The following is an 18,762-nucleotide window of genomic DNA, read 5'->3' on the forward strand; positions in this document are numbered from 1 at the left end:
TATAGGTCCAAGCAAATAAAGGAAGCCATAGGGTACTCTGCCAAACAAAAGTGCAACTGCAGCAATCAGACCTGCCTCAACCAGCTGGGGCCCCAGAAGGACTGTTGGGCAGAACTGTTCTTTCTCTTGCAAAACATTTACAGAATTAAAGGTGTAGGTGGGAATGCATACTGAAGTGTCCCCCAAGAAAGATGAAAAAAATGTGTCCCAAAAGCAAGGACTGAACACAGTGACTAGCCTGATTGTCTGAAGGGTTACAGCAAGTCAGTCTTTAGAACTATTTTAATATTTAAAAGCAGCCAGCAGCCTTAATCTCCCATTTGCATTACAGTGAAATGCAGTTGCCGACATTGACATTCCTGTATTCTGAAAACCCAGAAACATGTTTCTGCTACAGACTGGCTGGCCTAGCCCTGGGGAAGGCACTGTTTCCTTGGGGGGGATGTGTGTGTGCGCGTGCGTTAAACATACATAGTACCCAAGTCTGCGCCCCAGTCAGGATGTGGTAAGTGCATGCCTGTCAAGCTGCTTTGCCATTCTAAGCTGCACAGCACTAACCAACAGTTCCCTTTTCAACTGGTAAGCTTTTGTCCTCAAATACCACTAGAGCACAGCTCAAAAGAAAAATTAGGAAATGCCATGGGCACTGGTCCACCTCTTAAAGATAACAAGGTTGTGTTCTTCAGGAGTGAGGTATTAGGCTCTAGCAGAGACATTGCTGGTCAGAATGCATGTTTGCTGGGAAAAACATTATCACAACAATCCAGAGTCAATGAGGATGAAGACTCACTCCCATTAAAGGTTCTGACCCCTGGGTCGGCAAGAGCCAAAGGGACTCTTCTTAGCCCCAGGGATGAATGCTGAAGAGAAAAAACATGGCATGAAGGGACTATGCCAAAAACCAAAAACAAAACACACAGCCTGCATTCTAGCTTAGAAGCATGCTTAACGTGAAATGTAAAGCATCCAGGAGGTAGCAGTGGAGACTGGCTTCCAGGAACTCATCCTGGTTCAAGAGGCAAATGAGTTACAAACAGCATACCTCTTGAGATTACAGACCTGCTCTAGTACTCCAGTACTTGTGACTCATGTAATTTAAAAGTGAAATATAAATATGGAAAAGTACGCAAAAGAAAATATTCTCCTTCTATAAGGATTACATATAATTAATATTTATATACAATTATACTTCCCCTGTTTGTATCAGATGACAAATAATGTAAAAACTACATATTCTGCAGTTATTTTGAAATGTTTTATGAAGTTACTTCCTCAGCTATTCAGAAGGTAGCGGTCAATTCTTGACTGGTCATGCCAGAAACAGTATTTTGATACTAGTAAGATTGCCTACAACTTCTCTTCCAAATAAGATCTGACGAAAGAATGTACTATTTGAGTAATAACCAAGCATCCTGACAAAGACTAAGTGGCAATATAGTTAGCCATATATAATTTAAGTAACATTCATAAAGCTTTGATAAATTATAAAAACCATACTAACATCAAAAGCCAATGTAAACACTGAACTATGTTCCCTACAAGAATGCACACATACCTGCATGAAATACCCAGTAACTAATGCCTTTCTTATGTTGATGTAATAGTCTCGGCTGGTAAAGTCTGTGCTTCTACGAGGCAAATTAAATCTATCCATGATTCGTGACAGCTGTTGGCGTACATTGTCTGCAGACATCAGGGACCTGTAGTTAATGAAGTTGTCATAACACCACTGAACCGACTCATGATCTGCAACATTAAAAAACATGAATCAAAAATGAGTATTTCATCCAATTAGAACAAGTAAATAAAACAGCAACTAACCAATTGATCAGTCAGATGAACCAGAAAAAAATATCCATAAACTTTTATAAATGACAACAGCTCTTAGTTTATTCAGTTGATTTCCTGCATTAGATAACTTGCCCAAATTGTTTTCTATTCAGGAAGCATGGGGTCAGGACAAAAGAAAATTAGCTTTTTTCCCCTCACCAACATAATATACACACAATCACTGATGTTTTGCTGAAATACCACACCAATAAATTTTGCATATTTCGAAAGTCACACCCTGCAACTAGAAAAATCATCTTCCAAACCTGCAGTGTAAAATGTAACTGAACATAAGGAACACTGCACAATCTTGAACTGTACTGTGCAATAAACACAAAAGAAGATTGTACATAATTATATTGTATTTGAGAAACCAAACCCTCCTTAAATTAAGCATTCAAGTAACAGTTAAGAGCTAGACAAACAGACTAATCTAATACTAACTGTGATGCACCTCACAGCAGTTTAAGTAAATGTAGGTGACTGGTAAAATACAGCGTCAGCAACAGAACTCAGTACTCTTGAGTTACTGTTTCTACCGCTGATGGCTCTAATAAGAAATCTGTTAAGACAGCAAGCCTAAACCATTCTGTTGGGATAAAAACCTGCATGTTTAACATCAAGAAACCCAGTTCTCCCTACCAATTCTGTTACTTTTCAAGTGATTCTCTTCTAATCTTTGTCAGTTTAATAATCCAACAAAGCCAACCTTAACAAAATTTAAAACTTGAAGTATCTCTGATACAGAGACTATTCTTAATTTGCATTGAAAAGAAGGAAGGTTACATAATTTGAGGAAAGTTTAAGTTGTTTCTGTGCTTTATCTTACAGAATTATTTAAAATGAAGTATGAATGCTGAAGCTCTTGTACACCATGCAGTAGAATCATAACTGAAGTACCACAGCATGTTACTTTCTGTGCCATTTAAACTGTGCATTTTAGATGACCCATAACTGTTTTATATTGTTCTAGATACAAACAGTAGCAGCATTTTGTCTTCTGATACTGAATCCCAGAAATCCTACTCAAACTGAACAACTGAACAAAAGATTATCCCCCAGATAATTCCATCCCTCAGTAACCTGAGCATGAAAGCAGTGGCTTGCAGAAACATGCACACACAAAATGTCTGCAAGACATACTGGATCCTGTTAAGTAAAAAGCTAATAGAAAAAACAAGCAACAGATGTTTTCAATTCACAAGTATTTAGTAGAAGTTTCTCAGCTATTGTTTTAAACAGTTTTGAATACTTCTGTTTGGACTGAAGATACACATACTTTGGATTGACACATAATGATACAGTGTTAGAATGTTTCAATGCAAAATTTCTAGATCAAAGCTGCACTGAATTGTGGGATTTTTTTACTCATCAGGGTAAAAGACTGCTGCTTTTTTGTTTGCTTACAGGACCATGCAACTGGAGCATCTAATTTAACCTGGTTGGCAGTTAAGAGCAATCTTTTTACTTACCACCAGGATAAGTCACTGTTAAAAAAGTGTGCCACTTATGTAGTCATTTTTCAAGAGAACTCCTAGCTTCACCTGTTCATTCCCATCTTTTTCAAGCTGCTAAAATATACTTCAGCTATGCTGAGGAGGACCATACTTTTTCCCTAAAATCCATACACAGAAATGAGGTAAATGAAATAAATTTATCGTATGGCTCTAAGTTACTTCTTGTTGATGCACCACCCCTTTGCCTTTCAATCCATCCCAAGGCCTTATTACAGAATTCCTAACTATATTAAAAAGTTAGGATTAAAAAGGTTTTGCTTCTAGGAACGTATTCTTCTCCAAATTCAGAGTATTTTCTGCACTGCTCTCCCTGAAAAATTACTAAGCAATTATGCAGATATTTCCATAATTAATGTCACATAACAAACTTCCAATATTTCTTAATTATAGGAACACTTACTTCCTTCTGTCCAAGGTTACCCAGCATTGATTTAAAAGCCTGGCTTGTCTCCATACTCATCAGTTTATTACATGATCTCTTGGCTGGGTTTTTGGTTTTGTGTCATCATCCCATCCCATTCCCTCCCTCCTCCCCCACCCCCCGGGAAAGTAGCATTTAAATAGCTCTTTTACATACTTTAAAAAAGAGACTTAAGATTACAATAGAATGGCTCAAAAAACAAGGCCAAGTCTTTCCACTGTCCTTGGAATCCAGGAACGAAAGCTGGCAGCACAAAGTATTATAAATAATTTTGCTAAAACAGATGCACACTTACTTTGTTTGAAAGCATGGTAGACATTCAGCAACGTCAAATGATCTCCATCTATGTGGGCAAACCTCATCTTGGCTTCATCTGCTGCTTTCTTTGCTTCCGTGGGGCGAACAAAACACTGTGGGACTAAACAAGGTTGGTATGGGCCCAACACAAACGCCCATATCGATGAGTCACGCATTCACAGATAGAGGAACAAGGCCTAGCTAGGTCAGTTCACAGAGCATAGGGCAGGGCAGGATGGCCTCCAACTGCATCTTGGACTGTTTACTACCTTGATTTGGTACATCAACACCTAACCACATCTGTAAGACAAGAGGGTTTCAAAGCTACAGAGTACCTGATTATTTTAATAGAACTATACGTAGGCATCAAAATCTCTAGTCTGAAGGCCATCAAGATTGCCTATGTATACTGGAAGGCTAAACAGATCTTAGTTCAAGACCCAGTGCTGATAGCTCTACCAGGTGCTAGTACCCCATGTAACAAAACACATTAATTACAGATTTGCTTTCTCAGAAAGCCTCTATGGACAGAGTGAAGAAGGTAGTTCTGAAACTGTACTGCACTAGCACAGTCTAAACGAACATGAGTTTTATCACAAGTCTGCTACTAGATAGGACACACTAGTAACGTCAAGCCCTCTTCCCCAGATGGTATTGTTATCAGCACTGGTATACAGAAACATGTGAATGAATGTACTAAGTTCTAAAGGTTGTGATGGTAGCGGTAGTGGTGGAAGGTTAAACCGTCCTTTGGCACTACTTGAAATAAGTTTTTAAAAAAATTTAAAAAAAAAAATCGCAGTGTGATGAGCTTTATCATTATATTCTCTCACATAAATCTGACTCAGTCTGACTTGAATCCAAAAATCGTGTTTTAACATTCCCTCTCCAAATACAGACTACCAAAGACCACAAACAGTATTGCAGCCAACTTAATTCACGGTCTGTCAACATTCTTATATGTTTGTAATATCAATACTAATTCACAAAATCTTGAAAGTAGTTATAAGAGATCTTCACTTTAGAGAGATCTACAGAAGAAAAAAATCAGTTTGGTTTTAAGTAGATGTAATTTTTAAGAGGTTAAATTTCAATAAAATGAATGTTAAGTAAGGTGCCACAAATCCTTTATCTTTTTCCATCTGCTTGGGACTACATTATCCTTCTATAACTGAAGCCCACTAATCTCATAACACCTCTTTGCATCTCATCTGCCCCTAACAGATGAGAGCCTTTTTGTGGGGTGTTATGTGGTTTTACTTTATTTTATTCTTAAATTCCTATAAAAGCCCCAAAACACTACATTTCAAAAATACGTTGAGTTGAATACTGGGTGGAACTTGAGCAAAAAATACACGCTGCAACAGTGATTCACATGGTTAACAAATCAGAAAGACCAATGCATTAAAGAAAAATGGAAATGCAGGTGCAAAATGAACACCCTGTATTTTGGGTCCTGCATTTGAAAACAGAGATAATATAAAGTGTATTTTAATTTCAAACTCAGACTAATAAAAACAAATTCCATATTATTCTATCACTGGCTTAACTCACCATTTTGAATAAGTAATAGCACTTTCTACCCCACAGCAAGACACCACAGTTCTTACAAAATGAAGTAAAATCATTTGATCTGCTCATTTATTCAATGCTATTCTCTGCTCTTTTCTGGTATCTAGTTTTCCACTCAGTCCAAACTATTAATACTTGGGTTGCTATCCAGAGCCTGACAATCTTTATGTGGACTTAAGGAACCATAACATACAGTCATGCCACTGGTTTAAAAAAGTGTTTACTTTGGGAAATAGTCCTCACAAATACTAGGACTATGTTTTTTTAAGAGCAGAATTTTAGTTACAACCCAGCTTCATTCTACACATTAACCAGCTTCAATTTTTTTTTTTTTTAAACTTATTTATCATGACAGTAATTGTGCCTTAAAACAAAAAAAGCATCATGGCCTGGGAAAAGGTAAATAGAAAAAGGAGTAAGACAAATCAGTTGAAGACCACACACAAAAATACTAGACATACTGATCTGCAGTAGAGACTGGGAGGGAAAGGGGGGAATGGAAGAGAAAGACAGGCACCAACCTACCACCACCTCCGCAATTAAGCCTACCATCTCATTAAAAAAAAAATTATTACAATTCTGCCCTGCCCATCTGCTCTGAGTCTGAACAATCATAACTCTGCAACAAACATTTTAGCTTGTTCTTAAAAACTTTCATATAAACATACTGTAAGACTAAACTGAAGCAACAGATTTTACACTTAGCCAAAACATTTTTTTTTTTTCTCTATTCAACCAAGTTAAGCATGTAACCAGTACACCTGCATTGTGAAGAGCCTGGTAAAATAGTACACCCAAAAGACAAAAAAGAGTAGTTATGCGTAAGAACAGCCCCATTTTCATAATAGACTAAATCTTGCTGCTTGTCCTATGACAGCTAACTATAAAATGAAGTCAGTTCTACATAACTGGGAAATGAAATATAAGGCTTGCTTGATAACATTTTTCTCTCATCAAGATCTCTCGACAAGCAGCTCTGCTCTGACGCAGTGCTATTCACATAACACAGCAGCAAAGTACAGCTGTGCACACGAATTAATTCTTATAAATATACATCCTCCCCGGAAGTTTTTCCTCCCTTTAAAAGTAATGACTGTTCTTCAGCTTTGCCACTTAATGACTGAAAAATGTATCATTTCATGTACAAGCTTATGGTTTAATATAAATTACACTGTAATCCTTTTGGAAATACTGGGATTTATCGAAGTGCAGAAGAACGCACTATACAAAATAGATTTCACTGCCTTAAAAACCAGAGTGGTTCAGCTGACATTTCTGGTCCTGACTATGAGTCTAAAAAGAAAATTCTGTTCCACTACCCTGATTTTTTCCCCCCCTCTATCAACTCTAACACATACGCTTTTAACTAAAGTTCGGAGCAAACTGTTTGACCGTTTTATGCACGTTAACCTCTTAACATTACTATTTATTAGCTTCAAGGTCTCTACGTAAGCCCATAATGATTAAACCCCTATATGAAGTTTTAAAAAACAATTCTAATTTTATTAGAAATATATTTGTGTTGTTTATGTTTTTGATGTGGAAAACTCAATTTTTCCCCAAACTGAAGATCTGCATTTTGTTTAGTATCTCTTTCCCTGCTATTACCTGACAACATGGCTGTAATAGATAGGACCTCATTAGAACAGTTGTAGTCACAACTTGCAATAACCATTTTAGCCAGTTGTGGGTCCAATGGAAATTCAGCCATCATGGATCCCAACTCAGTCAAGTCCCCATCATCATTTAAAGCAGCCAGATAATTCAAAAGCTCTAAGGCTCTCATCAAAGTTTCAGGAGCTGAAAGAAAAAAATATTTAGGTAGGCACATCAATCAAACTGCTCTGAATAAGCAAAAAAATGAGGAAGCACAGACTATTATAAGCCATCTCATTTTTCGCTCTCCATTCAACAGACTTCCAAACAGAGATTTGTTACCAAGTTCAGTCACATACATCCAGACATGAATGAACTGGGGGGGGGAAAAACCCCACTTATTTAGAAGAGCTCTTAACTGGATCAAAAGCTTTGACTATTTGAAGATAACTGCTTCTCAAAATTCAGACAGCAGTGGCACTGTGAAATATTCAGTATCATAGTAGTATCACTTGCCCCCCAATGCACTGACGCATTTTCCCTTGTTCCATACAGAACAGATTGATACAGTCCTAAAATCTCAGCCATGTCAACTCTAGATATCTACAGTCTTTCACAAATCTGAGCCTGTAAGAATGTTCTCTTAATCCTTCATTCCTCATAGCAAGTGTATATTACACCCACAAAGAAAACAGAAGGAAATCCAAAAGCCTTCCTGCTAAACTATCTCACATGCTGCATAGCACAAAGAATGCAATTGTTCTGTAGAGCTATTTAAAAGCTTACAGATTATAAATCATGTTTTTATTTTAGGGGGAAAAAACAAACCAACTTTGATGTATTTATATATGGCCGATCTATGTTTTTAATTAGCAATATAACCCAGTTAAAGTATATATGAACATTTAACACTGTTAGGAGGGAGATGCACATTAACTTTATAGTTTGAGCCAAAAACATGTATTCAGCTTTAAAAACACTAGCCAATTTTATTTACATACAGTTGTTAATCGATGCACAATTAAAATGTGTAATCAAGGTGGTAAGTAAAAAAGAGTCATCAAGTAATAGATTTTCTAATGCCCGTAATTTTGTCTTATCCTCTGCAGGTAAGGGGCATTCAGTAGATTCCCTGGTTCCATTAAATGCTGTTATGCGGACAGAAACATAAAAAGCTTGCTTTGATAAGACAGAGCACTAAATTCCAGGATAAACAAAAGATATTCCTTATGGATTACAATAAAAACAGTAAAAAAAATAGAAGAATTTATCCCATGTTGTTGTTATATAAAATATTCACCAAAATAAAGATTTCAGAAGTCAAAAATGTAACACTTACAGTAGACAAGATAAAATAGAAATAGGTACCTGGAGGATCCATAAAATCAAAGTGCACCAAATCATCTATACCAAGCTTCTTGAGCTGCAATACTACAGATCCTAAGTTAGACCTCAAAATTTCAGGATATGTGTTGTCCTGGGAGGGGGAAGGGAAAAAAGAAAATTCAGAACACTTGTTCTTCCAAAGACTTTAAATTACACAAGCATTCAAATTCTGATTTTGTTTGGTAGCACGGCACTCAACTACCTGTACCGATCAGATGTTCTTATATATACAATCTAGAAAAAGTAATCTTACCTGCATTTCAGTTTTGTAAGCCTTCTCTGTATAAAGCCTGAAGCACTTGCCTGGTCTAGTACGACCAGCACGGCCAGCTCGCTGCTGAGCGGAAGCTTTACTAATCGCAGTCACCAAGAGAGACTCCACTCGGATACGAGGATTGTATACCTATTTGAAAGTGGAATTAGAGCAGGAAAGAACAAAAAGAATGAGCACTGCTCATGGATAAGACAACTATCTAAAAAAGAGACTGCTTTAAACTTATTTTCAAACACAGCTTCCGACTAGGAAATCACAAATTATATGTAACTGAAAGGAGAAAAAAAAATTGGCTACAAAAGCCTTTGGATCAGTGACAGAAAGCTTCAAATACAACTGCCTAGAGAACAGCATTTACTTTTTATTCATTTGTTCACAACTACTCCTGCCAGGGTCCCTGTCCTCCTTAAATGTGTGTATTTTTAGATAAGATTTTCATGGCAGAAGGAATGTGTCCAATTTGTTCTATGGAGTGCTAAACACACTCTTGATGCTCAAATAATTCCATGAGAAAAAGTTGTCTTGATACAATTATAAGGTTGAATAATCATGTTCTAGAGGTCAGAAAAATCTAACATTAAGGTTGAATGCAACTGTAAAAATCAGATAAAGCAAGAGTGTATTTCAAGGGTACATGCAGACTGTCACAGTACAAAAGATACGCTGGAATTTACTGTAAAATTTCCATTGCAGTCATACATAAACAGCAGCCTTGCCAACTCATTAGGGCTCATGGAAAAGAATATACTGTAAAAAAAAATAAAAGCAGCAGTCAGATAGTAGTTTCAGTTGAAGATGTTCTTTGGTCCATGTTTTAACACCCTCCTGGTGTGAGTAGGTATAAAACATGTACAAAAACTTTATTTCTTATTACAGAAGGTATTCTTTCAGTGTAAGAACCACGTGTGAAAAAAACCTCAGCCTAAATGGTGATTGAAACTTGTGTATGAAGATGCATTGACTGTACTCACATTCTGCTGTATCTCTCATTTTGCAAAAAGTTTAAAAGGCTGACAATGTGTATAAGTATTAAAGGAAAAGTCTAAGAAACCAAGTTGTAAAGACAGTTATAGCTAATGAAAAAACTAAATGAAGATTAAGAGATTTGTAGTTTATTTTTTCTTTAGTTAGTGGGTTGACTGTAGGCAAGCTACTTCCATTCCTCTGAACATCCCATGTTGTTCCAAGAAGCACAATACAAGCTCGATGACAATCTTCAGGGCTGCAACAGTACATGATAAATACTGACAAGAAACAGTACTACCCTAGGTATCATTTCTCTCTTCTCATTTTAGCACTAGAGTTTTCTACACTAACATGACTTAAAAGAAGAGGTGGCTTCTAGCACCATTTTTATTTACCTTCGTATGATTTCTTGGTTTTACTTGAGCATTCTCAAGCATAAACACATAGTACAAAACCACCCTTTCTAAAGTATCTAGGAAATCCATATTCCAGGCCTAACTCTCAAAATCCTCATGTCAATTTTTTGGAAATAAAATTATTCTGCACTGCACTGTTTTGGACTGCTCTAGATATCTAAAGTTTGCAGACTAAGTGCAAACCTACTGTAAGTTAAAAACAAAACAAAATCAAAACAACCAAGGTCAAGATTTCAATTGGGAAAAGACCTATCAGTGTTTATAAAGGGGCTACCTGAGCAAACCAGATTCCAGTATCTTTCCTACTATAAAGAAAGAGAAAACAAAGTAGTATTTACCTTCTGTTTTGCAAAGCCAGGATCAATCACAAACACAACACCATCTATTGTTAACGATGTCTCAGCAATATTAGTGGACACAACCACCTGTTGAAAAAAAATAGTACATGTAACTACTTTGTCCTGAAGATGAAGAGCTCCGATTCTGTCTCTGCACCAAGAATTTTCAGCAAACTTCCCTTCGCTTCATCAGTAACTACCAGAGCTGTGCTCTAACGTTTTTAGAGTATGATCTGAAATCAGCCAGATGAACTTCTATTGAAATCAGAGCAATTTTTGTCCACTGTTTCTGCTCCCCTAGGTCTCTATTAACAATATAATAAACGTTACATTTTGAGAAAAAGAAACAGAAGAGCAAATATTTTACTTCCAAAACTGGTATTCAAAATTTTTCTCACATCTCTGGTACAAAATGACAAGTTACATTGGATCCCTTTAACATCACCTGTTAATTCCAGCTTTTTAACTTTTTTTTTAAAAAACCCTAAAGGCGGCAAGCTGGTTAAATGATATTAAATCAAAGGTTATATAACTGTACCAGCACAGTATGTTTTTTTACTTTGTTTGGAATGAAGCACTTATCAATACATTCTGGCTAAAATCCTGAACAATATGTATTTAATTTCAACTTTGTCTTTTTAAATTATCAGATATTCAAACATCTTTACATATTTTTAAGATTACATTCTTAAATGTCTATAAATCCTCTGAAGGTTAAGTCTCATGCAAAAATTAAAGCAAAGGTGATATCTGAGTTCTGAGGCTTCATTTGTCATCATTCAAATTTTATGTCCAGAGATGCAGTGTAACAGTCTATAGGTATGATTAGCTCTCATCCCAATAGTGACCACATTAAATCACGTTATTAGCAAGTTTAATCAGCAACCTCAGAAAAGACCCAAAACCCGTTCAGCACTTCATCAAAACTACTTACCTTTCACCTCTTAATTTCAGAGCATTCCATCATGATTGTTTTCAGTTTAGCAATTAGAATTTGAGAGACCCCTAACAATTTGTTCAGAATTACAATGAAGCCAGCAACTGGACTAGATTGATAATCCTGCTGATTTCTCTTCCTCCTGGCTGATCACTTGCCAGTCAGCTACTTATTACTCTCAGCTTGTCTCTTCTTAAGTAGACTTAAGGTCTAAGCTTGCCCAAATACTACTACATATTGAAAGCAACACTGTGGTGGAAAAAAATCTGAAATTCATTTGGAATTGTGGTGTTCCACCCTGAAACAATGTGCTACTTAGAACTCCTCAAACAAACAAAAAAAACAAACCCCGTACACCTTTCATTCACAGGTAACCTGCACAGATTAGTCAGAGATAAAAGCCACAAACATCAGTGCAATTAAGTGCTGACACAAAAGCACAATACATTTTCATAAAAAAAATTGCAAGTCATTAAATATGCAAATTAAACTAGCACTCCCATGTTAAAAGGCTAGTCAATCCACATCCAGCTTGCTGTAGAGTGTACTTCATCTAAAAAGTCTCAGTTTTTTCTGGATCTACTAACCTATAGAAGCATCCATACCCAGAATCTTCAAATACCAATTACAGAGCAGCGTCAAAAGGTTTTGGTCCTGCTTATAATCACCAATTTCTATTGGGACACTTCAGTACCAATAACTCAATACTGTTAGTATGCTTAGTCCACAAAGGTCCAGCAATTTAACTTGTACTTGAATCATATGGAGCTTTCCAAAGGTGGAAGGAAAAAAACAGTTATTTACACAGTGGATTCTGTTATATATACAGATCTCATTTGTTTATGTCACATTTGTTTATGTCACATTGCTTAAAAGCCATAATTAATGAATGTAAAAACACAAGAAATTTAAGATAAAACTTGAGGAAATTACGCCATATCTTTCAAGCCTAAACCAAAGTACAAAGTTACTTGGAAATCAAACAAATGAAATTAGCACTAAACTACGTAAAATAATAAATTGTACCTAATTAGCTTTAACTGCAGTTCTGCAGTTACCGGAATGGTTGCATTGAAAACGTTTTTAAATATCAGATTAATAGTTTGATACACCAAAGAGTTTGAGAGATTAATTTAAACAAGTTACTTTGAATATTAAAATATACATATTATCTATATATAAAAATACATCTATATCGCATATGTATTAACTAGTAATGCTTAAGACTCCTGAAACTGACAATGGAACACGGTTTGGAAAGAAGGAATAAGATAGGAAAGGGGAGTAGAAAGGTTTGTTGTTAAGTCATCTTCATCTTCCTCCACAGTATAAATGAAATACTCTGCTTAACTGTTAACTAGTAAAAGCATTTTTTTATCTTTAATCTTAAGCTTTCTTGCAATAATAGCTGATCTTGCCTAGCACATCTAAGAGGACAAAAAAAGTGCTAAGTTATCAAGCTATATCAGTACTAGCCGTTACCATCACTACTACTGCAAGATGCCACGCAACTTCCAGTATCTCACTTTTCTTTCACAAAGTTAAAGCTCAGGAGATACTTATTCAGATACTGCAAGCACTTCACTTAGTTTTTATGACCAATAGAACCTTTGAAATGTTTCAGACCTCCTGCTAGCTCTCTCTCCTCAGCAATTCTAAAAACTAGGTTCAACTCCCACAGGAGACTGTGTGAAAGCAGACATTTTCTAAGATAGTGGAGGCCCAGCAACACATGTCCTACTTTACATATCTTGATCAGTGAGACTAACTGAAACTAAAACAACATTTAAACAAATTTACAACACACACAAACATACTTTCACTCATTGCTAGATTTGTTATGGAGATAAAAACCAAAACATGCAAGCCAGAACATTTCAGCCAAAGAGGAAAGGTGTTTTTGTTTTTTGGGGTTTTTGTTTGTTTGTTTTAAATAATGGATTTGTAGGTCTGAATCTGTTGCTTATGTATTTTATGCCTGCTTTTGCCTGCAGTTGATATCTTACCAGCTTGGCAATTTTTCTTGTAGTAAAATAGTTTCTACACAGAGTGTCTCCCTCTTAGACACTGGTACTAGCTTGTCAGTTCAACATGAAAGCTACACACTGCATCTGTTATCCTCTTATCAAGAAAACCAGAAACTGCCTATTTTGAAGTGCAGAGTTTTAAACATGAATGAAAATTTAATGAAATACACAGCTATCACTTGTTCATCACTGAAAAGCAATTTCATTCATTTAAGTAATTTGCTAATATAATCTCGTTGCAGCATAAGTTTCATGATTTCAGATTGAATGCTTTCTGCAATCAACTTCAATAGGAGAGAGAGAATCATTTCACTAAATTTATTAAGTGATTTATTCTTCCAGAACACCAGAAAGTTGTCACTAGTATTCTATATGCATTGTACTGCACAAAAAAGCAAATAATCAAGGAACAAACCCCGCCTAGAGCAGATAGTATGATTCAGCTTTGACCTTCAAAATCTTAACTTTGTGATCACTACAGTTTCATATAGCATTAGTTTAACTTGAGGAAGCTCCATTAAGACTCCTTCCAAATGATCAGTTTTAGAGAAATAACCACATAGTTTCTAGTGTAGTTTACGTGAGCATTCAGGAATTAAACTATTAATTTTATGAAGAACATTCACTAGTGCCATTTCAAATTTTTCAGTTTCTTAATCCATTTTGCCCACAAAAGAACCTTAAAATTCCTTGCTTACTACTACATAAAACATGAGTCTCTAACTTCAACGTTGTTTTAACTTGCACCTTCTCATAACCCTTGAGAAACAGACAAAACCTGCCTGATAATGCCTTGAAGAGATAGTCCATTTTGATTCAAAAAAAAGTCTCAGAATAGTTACTTAGGGAAAAACAATCCCATCCCTCCACGTAAATCATGTGGTTGTCAAATTCAGTATTTAATCTGACTTACTGTATTTCTCATAAGAAACTTAAATGAATGCCACTCCCATTCAGTCAAATCAAATTGTTACTAGAACATTCTGGCTTTATAGATGGAAGCCAGAATTTCGAATTGCACTGAGAACAAACTCCCAAGTTATCTAAAAATTTTCATGGGATAAAATATTGGATTATTAAGGCTTCATCAAAAAAACCCTTCTACTTGTTGCTGTCCAAATACACTTAAAACAGCTGAAACTCATATTTAATTGCCCACACAACTGTGAGTAGCTAGTTACTAAACAGCATACTATTTACCTTTCTTCCTATTGCTCCGTTTTGTTTTTTTGGTGGGGGAGGTTCAAAAATCCTTTGCTGTTGCTGCGGAGGAAGGGTGGAATACAATGGAATGATTTTGATGTCACCAACTTCAGGGCCTAAATCATCAATTTCACGTTTTATCCTCTTGCAGGCTTCATCAATCTCCTGCAAAACAAAAATACTGGTTAGAAGAGAACTCCATGAAAAAGGCAGCGCATTTTATTTTAGAGTGCCTTAAGACAATTTGTGCTGGTTTTGGCTGAGAGAGTTAATTTTCCTCTTAGTAGCTATAGTACAGGGTAATGTTTTGGATTTGTGCTGGAAGCAGTGTTGATAATACAGGGATGTTTTAGTTATTGCTGAGCAGTGCTTACACAGAGTCAAGGCCTTTTCTGCTTCTCACACCACCCCAGGAGTGAGGAGGCTGGGGGTGCACAAGAAGTTGGGAGGGGACACAGCTGGGACAGCTGACCCCAACTGACCAAAGGAACAGTCCACACCATATGACGTCATGCTCAGCATATAAAGCTGGGGGAAGAAGAAGGAAGGGGGGGATGTTCAGAGTGATGGCATTTGTCTTCCCAAGTCACCGTTACATGTGATGGAGCCCTGCTTTCCTGGAGATGGCTGAACACCTGCCTGCCGATGGGAAGCAGTGAATGAATTCCTTGTTTTGCTTTGCTTGCGTGGCTTTTGCCTTACTTAAACTGTCTTTATCTCAACCCACAAATTTTTTCCACTTTTAGCCTTCCAATTCTTTCCCCCATCTCACCAGGGTGGGAGTGAGCGAGTGGCTGTGTGGTGCTTAGCTGCTGACTTGGGTTAAACTACAACACAATTATATTAAGTCTACACTGAATAACAATTACAATAACTTCTAATTTAAAAAATAAAAATAATTTTAAAAAAAATCGGGTTGTTTACTGAATTTGCAATCAAATTTCCACAATACTTCAAGATGCTTCAGCTTCTATACTCTAATGAACAGCCTAATTTGCATTCAACATCCTTTTTCTTTTAGTCATGTTTCCTAATTAATTCTCTACAAATTGTACTAAAATTGAAATCTCTCACCCTGGAATATTAAACTGCACTCATGACCTTTTCAATTTTCACAATCTAGAAGAAATTGATGTGCAAGATATTTAAAATAAGCCAATTAAGCTTTAATGTCACGTATCACTAATGCAATTATATGGAAGATTTGCTTCATTGTACCTAATAAGAACAAACACCTTTACAGTATAAACATGGATGCTCAAAACCAAGCCTCCCAATCCAGTGTTTCAGACCTTACTTTAAAATTAACTGAAATCCCATTTAAGCTTAAGAAGAGTCAGTGAAATACTCTGAAGATGTGAAAGATTTTTCATGCCTTTTTTACCTTAGTATTTTCTACAGCATTTGCTAGCCTATTTTCTGACTAGCTTACCATACAAAAAAGTTCACCACAGCCCAATTATTTGTAATTCCATTTCATTTTAAGACAACTACGTTTAAGTCAGCTAGGTGACCTATAGTTATGACAAGATTTAATGAAAATTTAAGTGCACAGAAATTTAGGTCAATGAATAACACAATTCATTAACTTCAACTTAAAAATTACAACAGAGCCGCCACTGGTATAACTAAGGCACGCTTACTAACTATTGATATTCCAGCTGAACCACTGATGGGAGAATGAAGTCACCATGACAAGAAGCAACAGTAGGCAAAAGCAAAAAATGGCTACAGCATATTCCAAGAAGAGGCCAGACCTCCCTTATCACAAATAATTCACCAGCCTGAAGCTGAAGTGATGCTTAAGACCCTCAAGCAAATATACAGAACAGGTTAATCTAAAGGCTCTGTAAAATTACTGCTTTAAACTGTAATTAGAAAAGCAAAAGCAGCCTCCCTTTTAGAAACCATAAATTCAGATAGATCCTGGAACAAATCTGGGTCTTTTATTTGTTTTTAAAGAGACTTGTAAGTTTTCAGCACAACTGTAGTGAGTATGTTTTAAAGAAGCACAGACAATACAATGCTCATGTTCTGTATTGATCAGCATATATAATTAACATAAGTATGGCAAAATGAAGGCTCTTCCTCTTTGATGTCAAAGAGCCCTTTCGTAGTAAGCCTAATGCTTTCTGGCATTATCCTGCCAATTTGAATGAACTGCAGATTACAAAAAAGCCTTTTAAACAAAGGTGCACTTTGCCAACAAATCCAATGCACCCTTCATAAAATGTAAGAGGCATACAAGAAACTGAGCTGGAATGCCCCCTACTGGTTTATTAACAGAGAATGAATTTCTTTACACAGATGTCAATATCTGTTCAGTAATAGCCTCCCAGTGAAAAGGAAAAACCTAACTTAATTGACAGATCATACACAGTAGCTCAGTAAATTAATACTTTAATAATAGTGCTTATGTAAAAAGACAACATGTTAAAAGTAAATAGTGGACTAATTAGACAGCAACACTCCCTCTCAAATTTGCATCTGAAGTCTTAACAGGCCCAAGTATCAGCTTGTCAAGTTTTTAATACAAAATTAGATTGTATCTTTCAAAAAAACCAAAAGCCAAATGCTAAAACAAAAATCCAACACAGACCTTAGCTCCTGATCTGAAGGTCACTACACTGTTTCATGGAATTTGAGCAGATTACACTGTGTAATTGGGAAAGCTCTGATGCTGGACAGGATGCTTAATCTTCAACAGTAATGACTAGAGACTCCAGGACAGTTTTATACTTAAGAGATAGTAAAATACAAGCAAGCAGCGATAAATGAAAGCACTATACTCTTCAGGCCACATGCGTTCACAGCCACCTATCATCTTTCAGAAGAGATAAGAGTGTTGTTTTGCCCTACAGTTTCCCAATGTATTTTCAAAGTATCCCTAATCAGGACTCATTAAAATACTTCTCAACATAAAGATGACAAGTGCATATATAACCATTACTCTCTGCAGATTTGCAGAGGTTAACTATGGACCTCTCATCATAAGCTGCTGAAAGAAGGATGGAAGTCACCAAAAGCCACTGCCACTAATCTGAAGACAGTAGTAAAAGAGAATTCTTTAGTACTGAATTGTTTTAATTTAAAAAAAAAAAAAAAAGAGAGAGAAAAGGGTGGTTTCCTTTTATTTACCACACTGGCAGAAGAGTATATCTGTACTTCAGCTGTATCCATAACCACCCTCCAACTCCAGCAGATGACTAAAACCGATCTCCCAAAGTACACAATCTAAAAGGCGTATGTGTACTAAGAATAGTTTGGAAGCATTAAGGATTCATTTAAGTGTTAAAGATTCATTTGTATCACATGAAAACATTTAATTCTGGAGATATGAGAGATACAGTTGAAGGCACAATCCTAACTTTAATCCTCTGAAGATTCAGCAAGTTCAATTCAATAGTCCTGACTTAATCAAGTATGAAAGGCTTTTTTAAAAAAGCAGCCACACACATTTAAATATTTGCACACCACCTACTCCAAATCCATTACAAAACCCCTTGAAGAGGGATTATTCCATCAACTCACATGTAAGAGGAGGTTTCTCCTTCTTGGAGAGAAAAGAGGGAGGGTAGAGTGCAACTTGCCTTGCATTTAGATTATGCCCGAAAAACTCCTCAGAGCCCTGACTATCACACTGACTACCTGAGATAGCAGATACCAGCATACTGGAAGCAGGAACAGACACAGGATCAGAGGAGCCACAGTTAGACCCACAACTGCCCAGTGCATCAGCAAAGACCTACTTCAGAATTAATCAAATAAGAAAGTAGGCCTAACAGGCAAAAAGTGTGAGCCTTAGGCAATGCTGAAGTTAGTAGATTGAACTTGATCCTAGTTCCTCACAAAACTGAAGACTTCTTAGGACTATTATTTTAGAAGCAGTTCTCAGTAAAATTGTAGTCAATTAAATCGACCATTGGTGCACTCATTCTAAAAAGAGCTGACTACCAAAAGGTAAATAGCAAACAGACCACAA

At 36.3% G+C, this 18,762-nt stretch overlaps 1 protein-coding gene across 1 annotated transcript in view; it reads right to left on the reverse strand.

Moving 5' to 3' along the window:
- DHX15 (DEAH-box helicase 15) overlaps window positions 1-18,762 on the reverse strand; it is a 59,091-nt gene that overhangs the window by 16,682 nt on the left and 23,647 nt on the right. Inside the window, exons 6-12 of the mRNA XM_076336040.1 lie at window positions 14,778-14,945; window positions 10,614-10,700; window positions 8,873-9,022; window positions 8,602-8,710; window positions 7,246-7,437; window positions 4,064-4,186; window positions 1,556-1,746 (exon numbers count right to left, since the gene is read on the reverse strand). Coding sequence (XP_076192155.1) covers window positions 1,556-1,746; window positions 4,064-4,186; window positions 7,246-7,437; window positions 8,602-8,710; window positions 8,873-9,022; window positions 10,614-10,700; window positions 14,778-14,945 — 1,020 coding nt within the window. The remainder of the gene's footprint in view (window positions 1-1,555; window positions 1,747-4,063; window positions 4,187-7,245; window positions 7,438-8,601; window positions 8,711-8,872; window positions 9,023-10,613; window positions 10,701-14,777; window positions 14,946-18,762) is intronic.

This window comes from Aptenodytes patagonicus, chromosome 4, assembly GCF_965638725.1.
Source record: "Aptenodytes patagonicus chromosome 4, bAptPat1.pri.cur, whole genome shotgun sequence".
Classification (NCBI taxonomy): domain Eukaryota; kingdom Metazoa; phylum Chordata; class Aves; order Sphenisciformes; family Spheniscidae; genus Aptenodytes; species Aptenodytes patagonicus.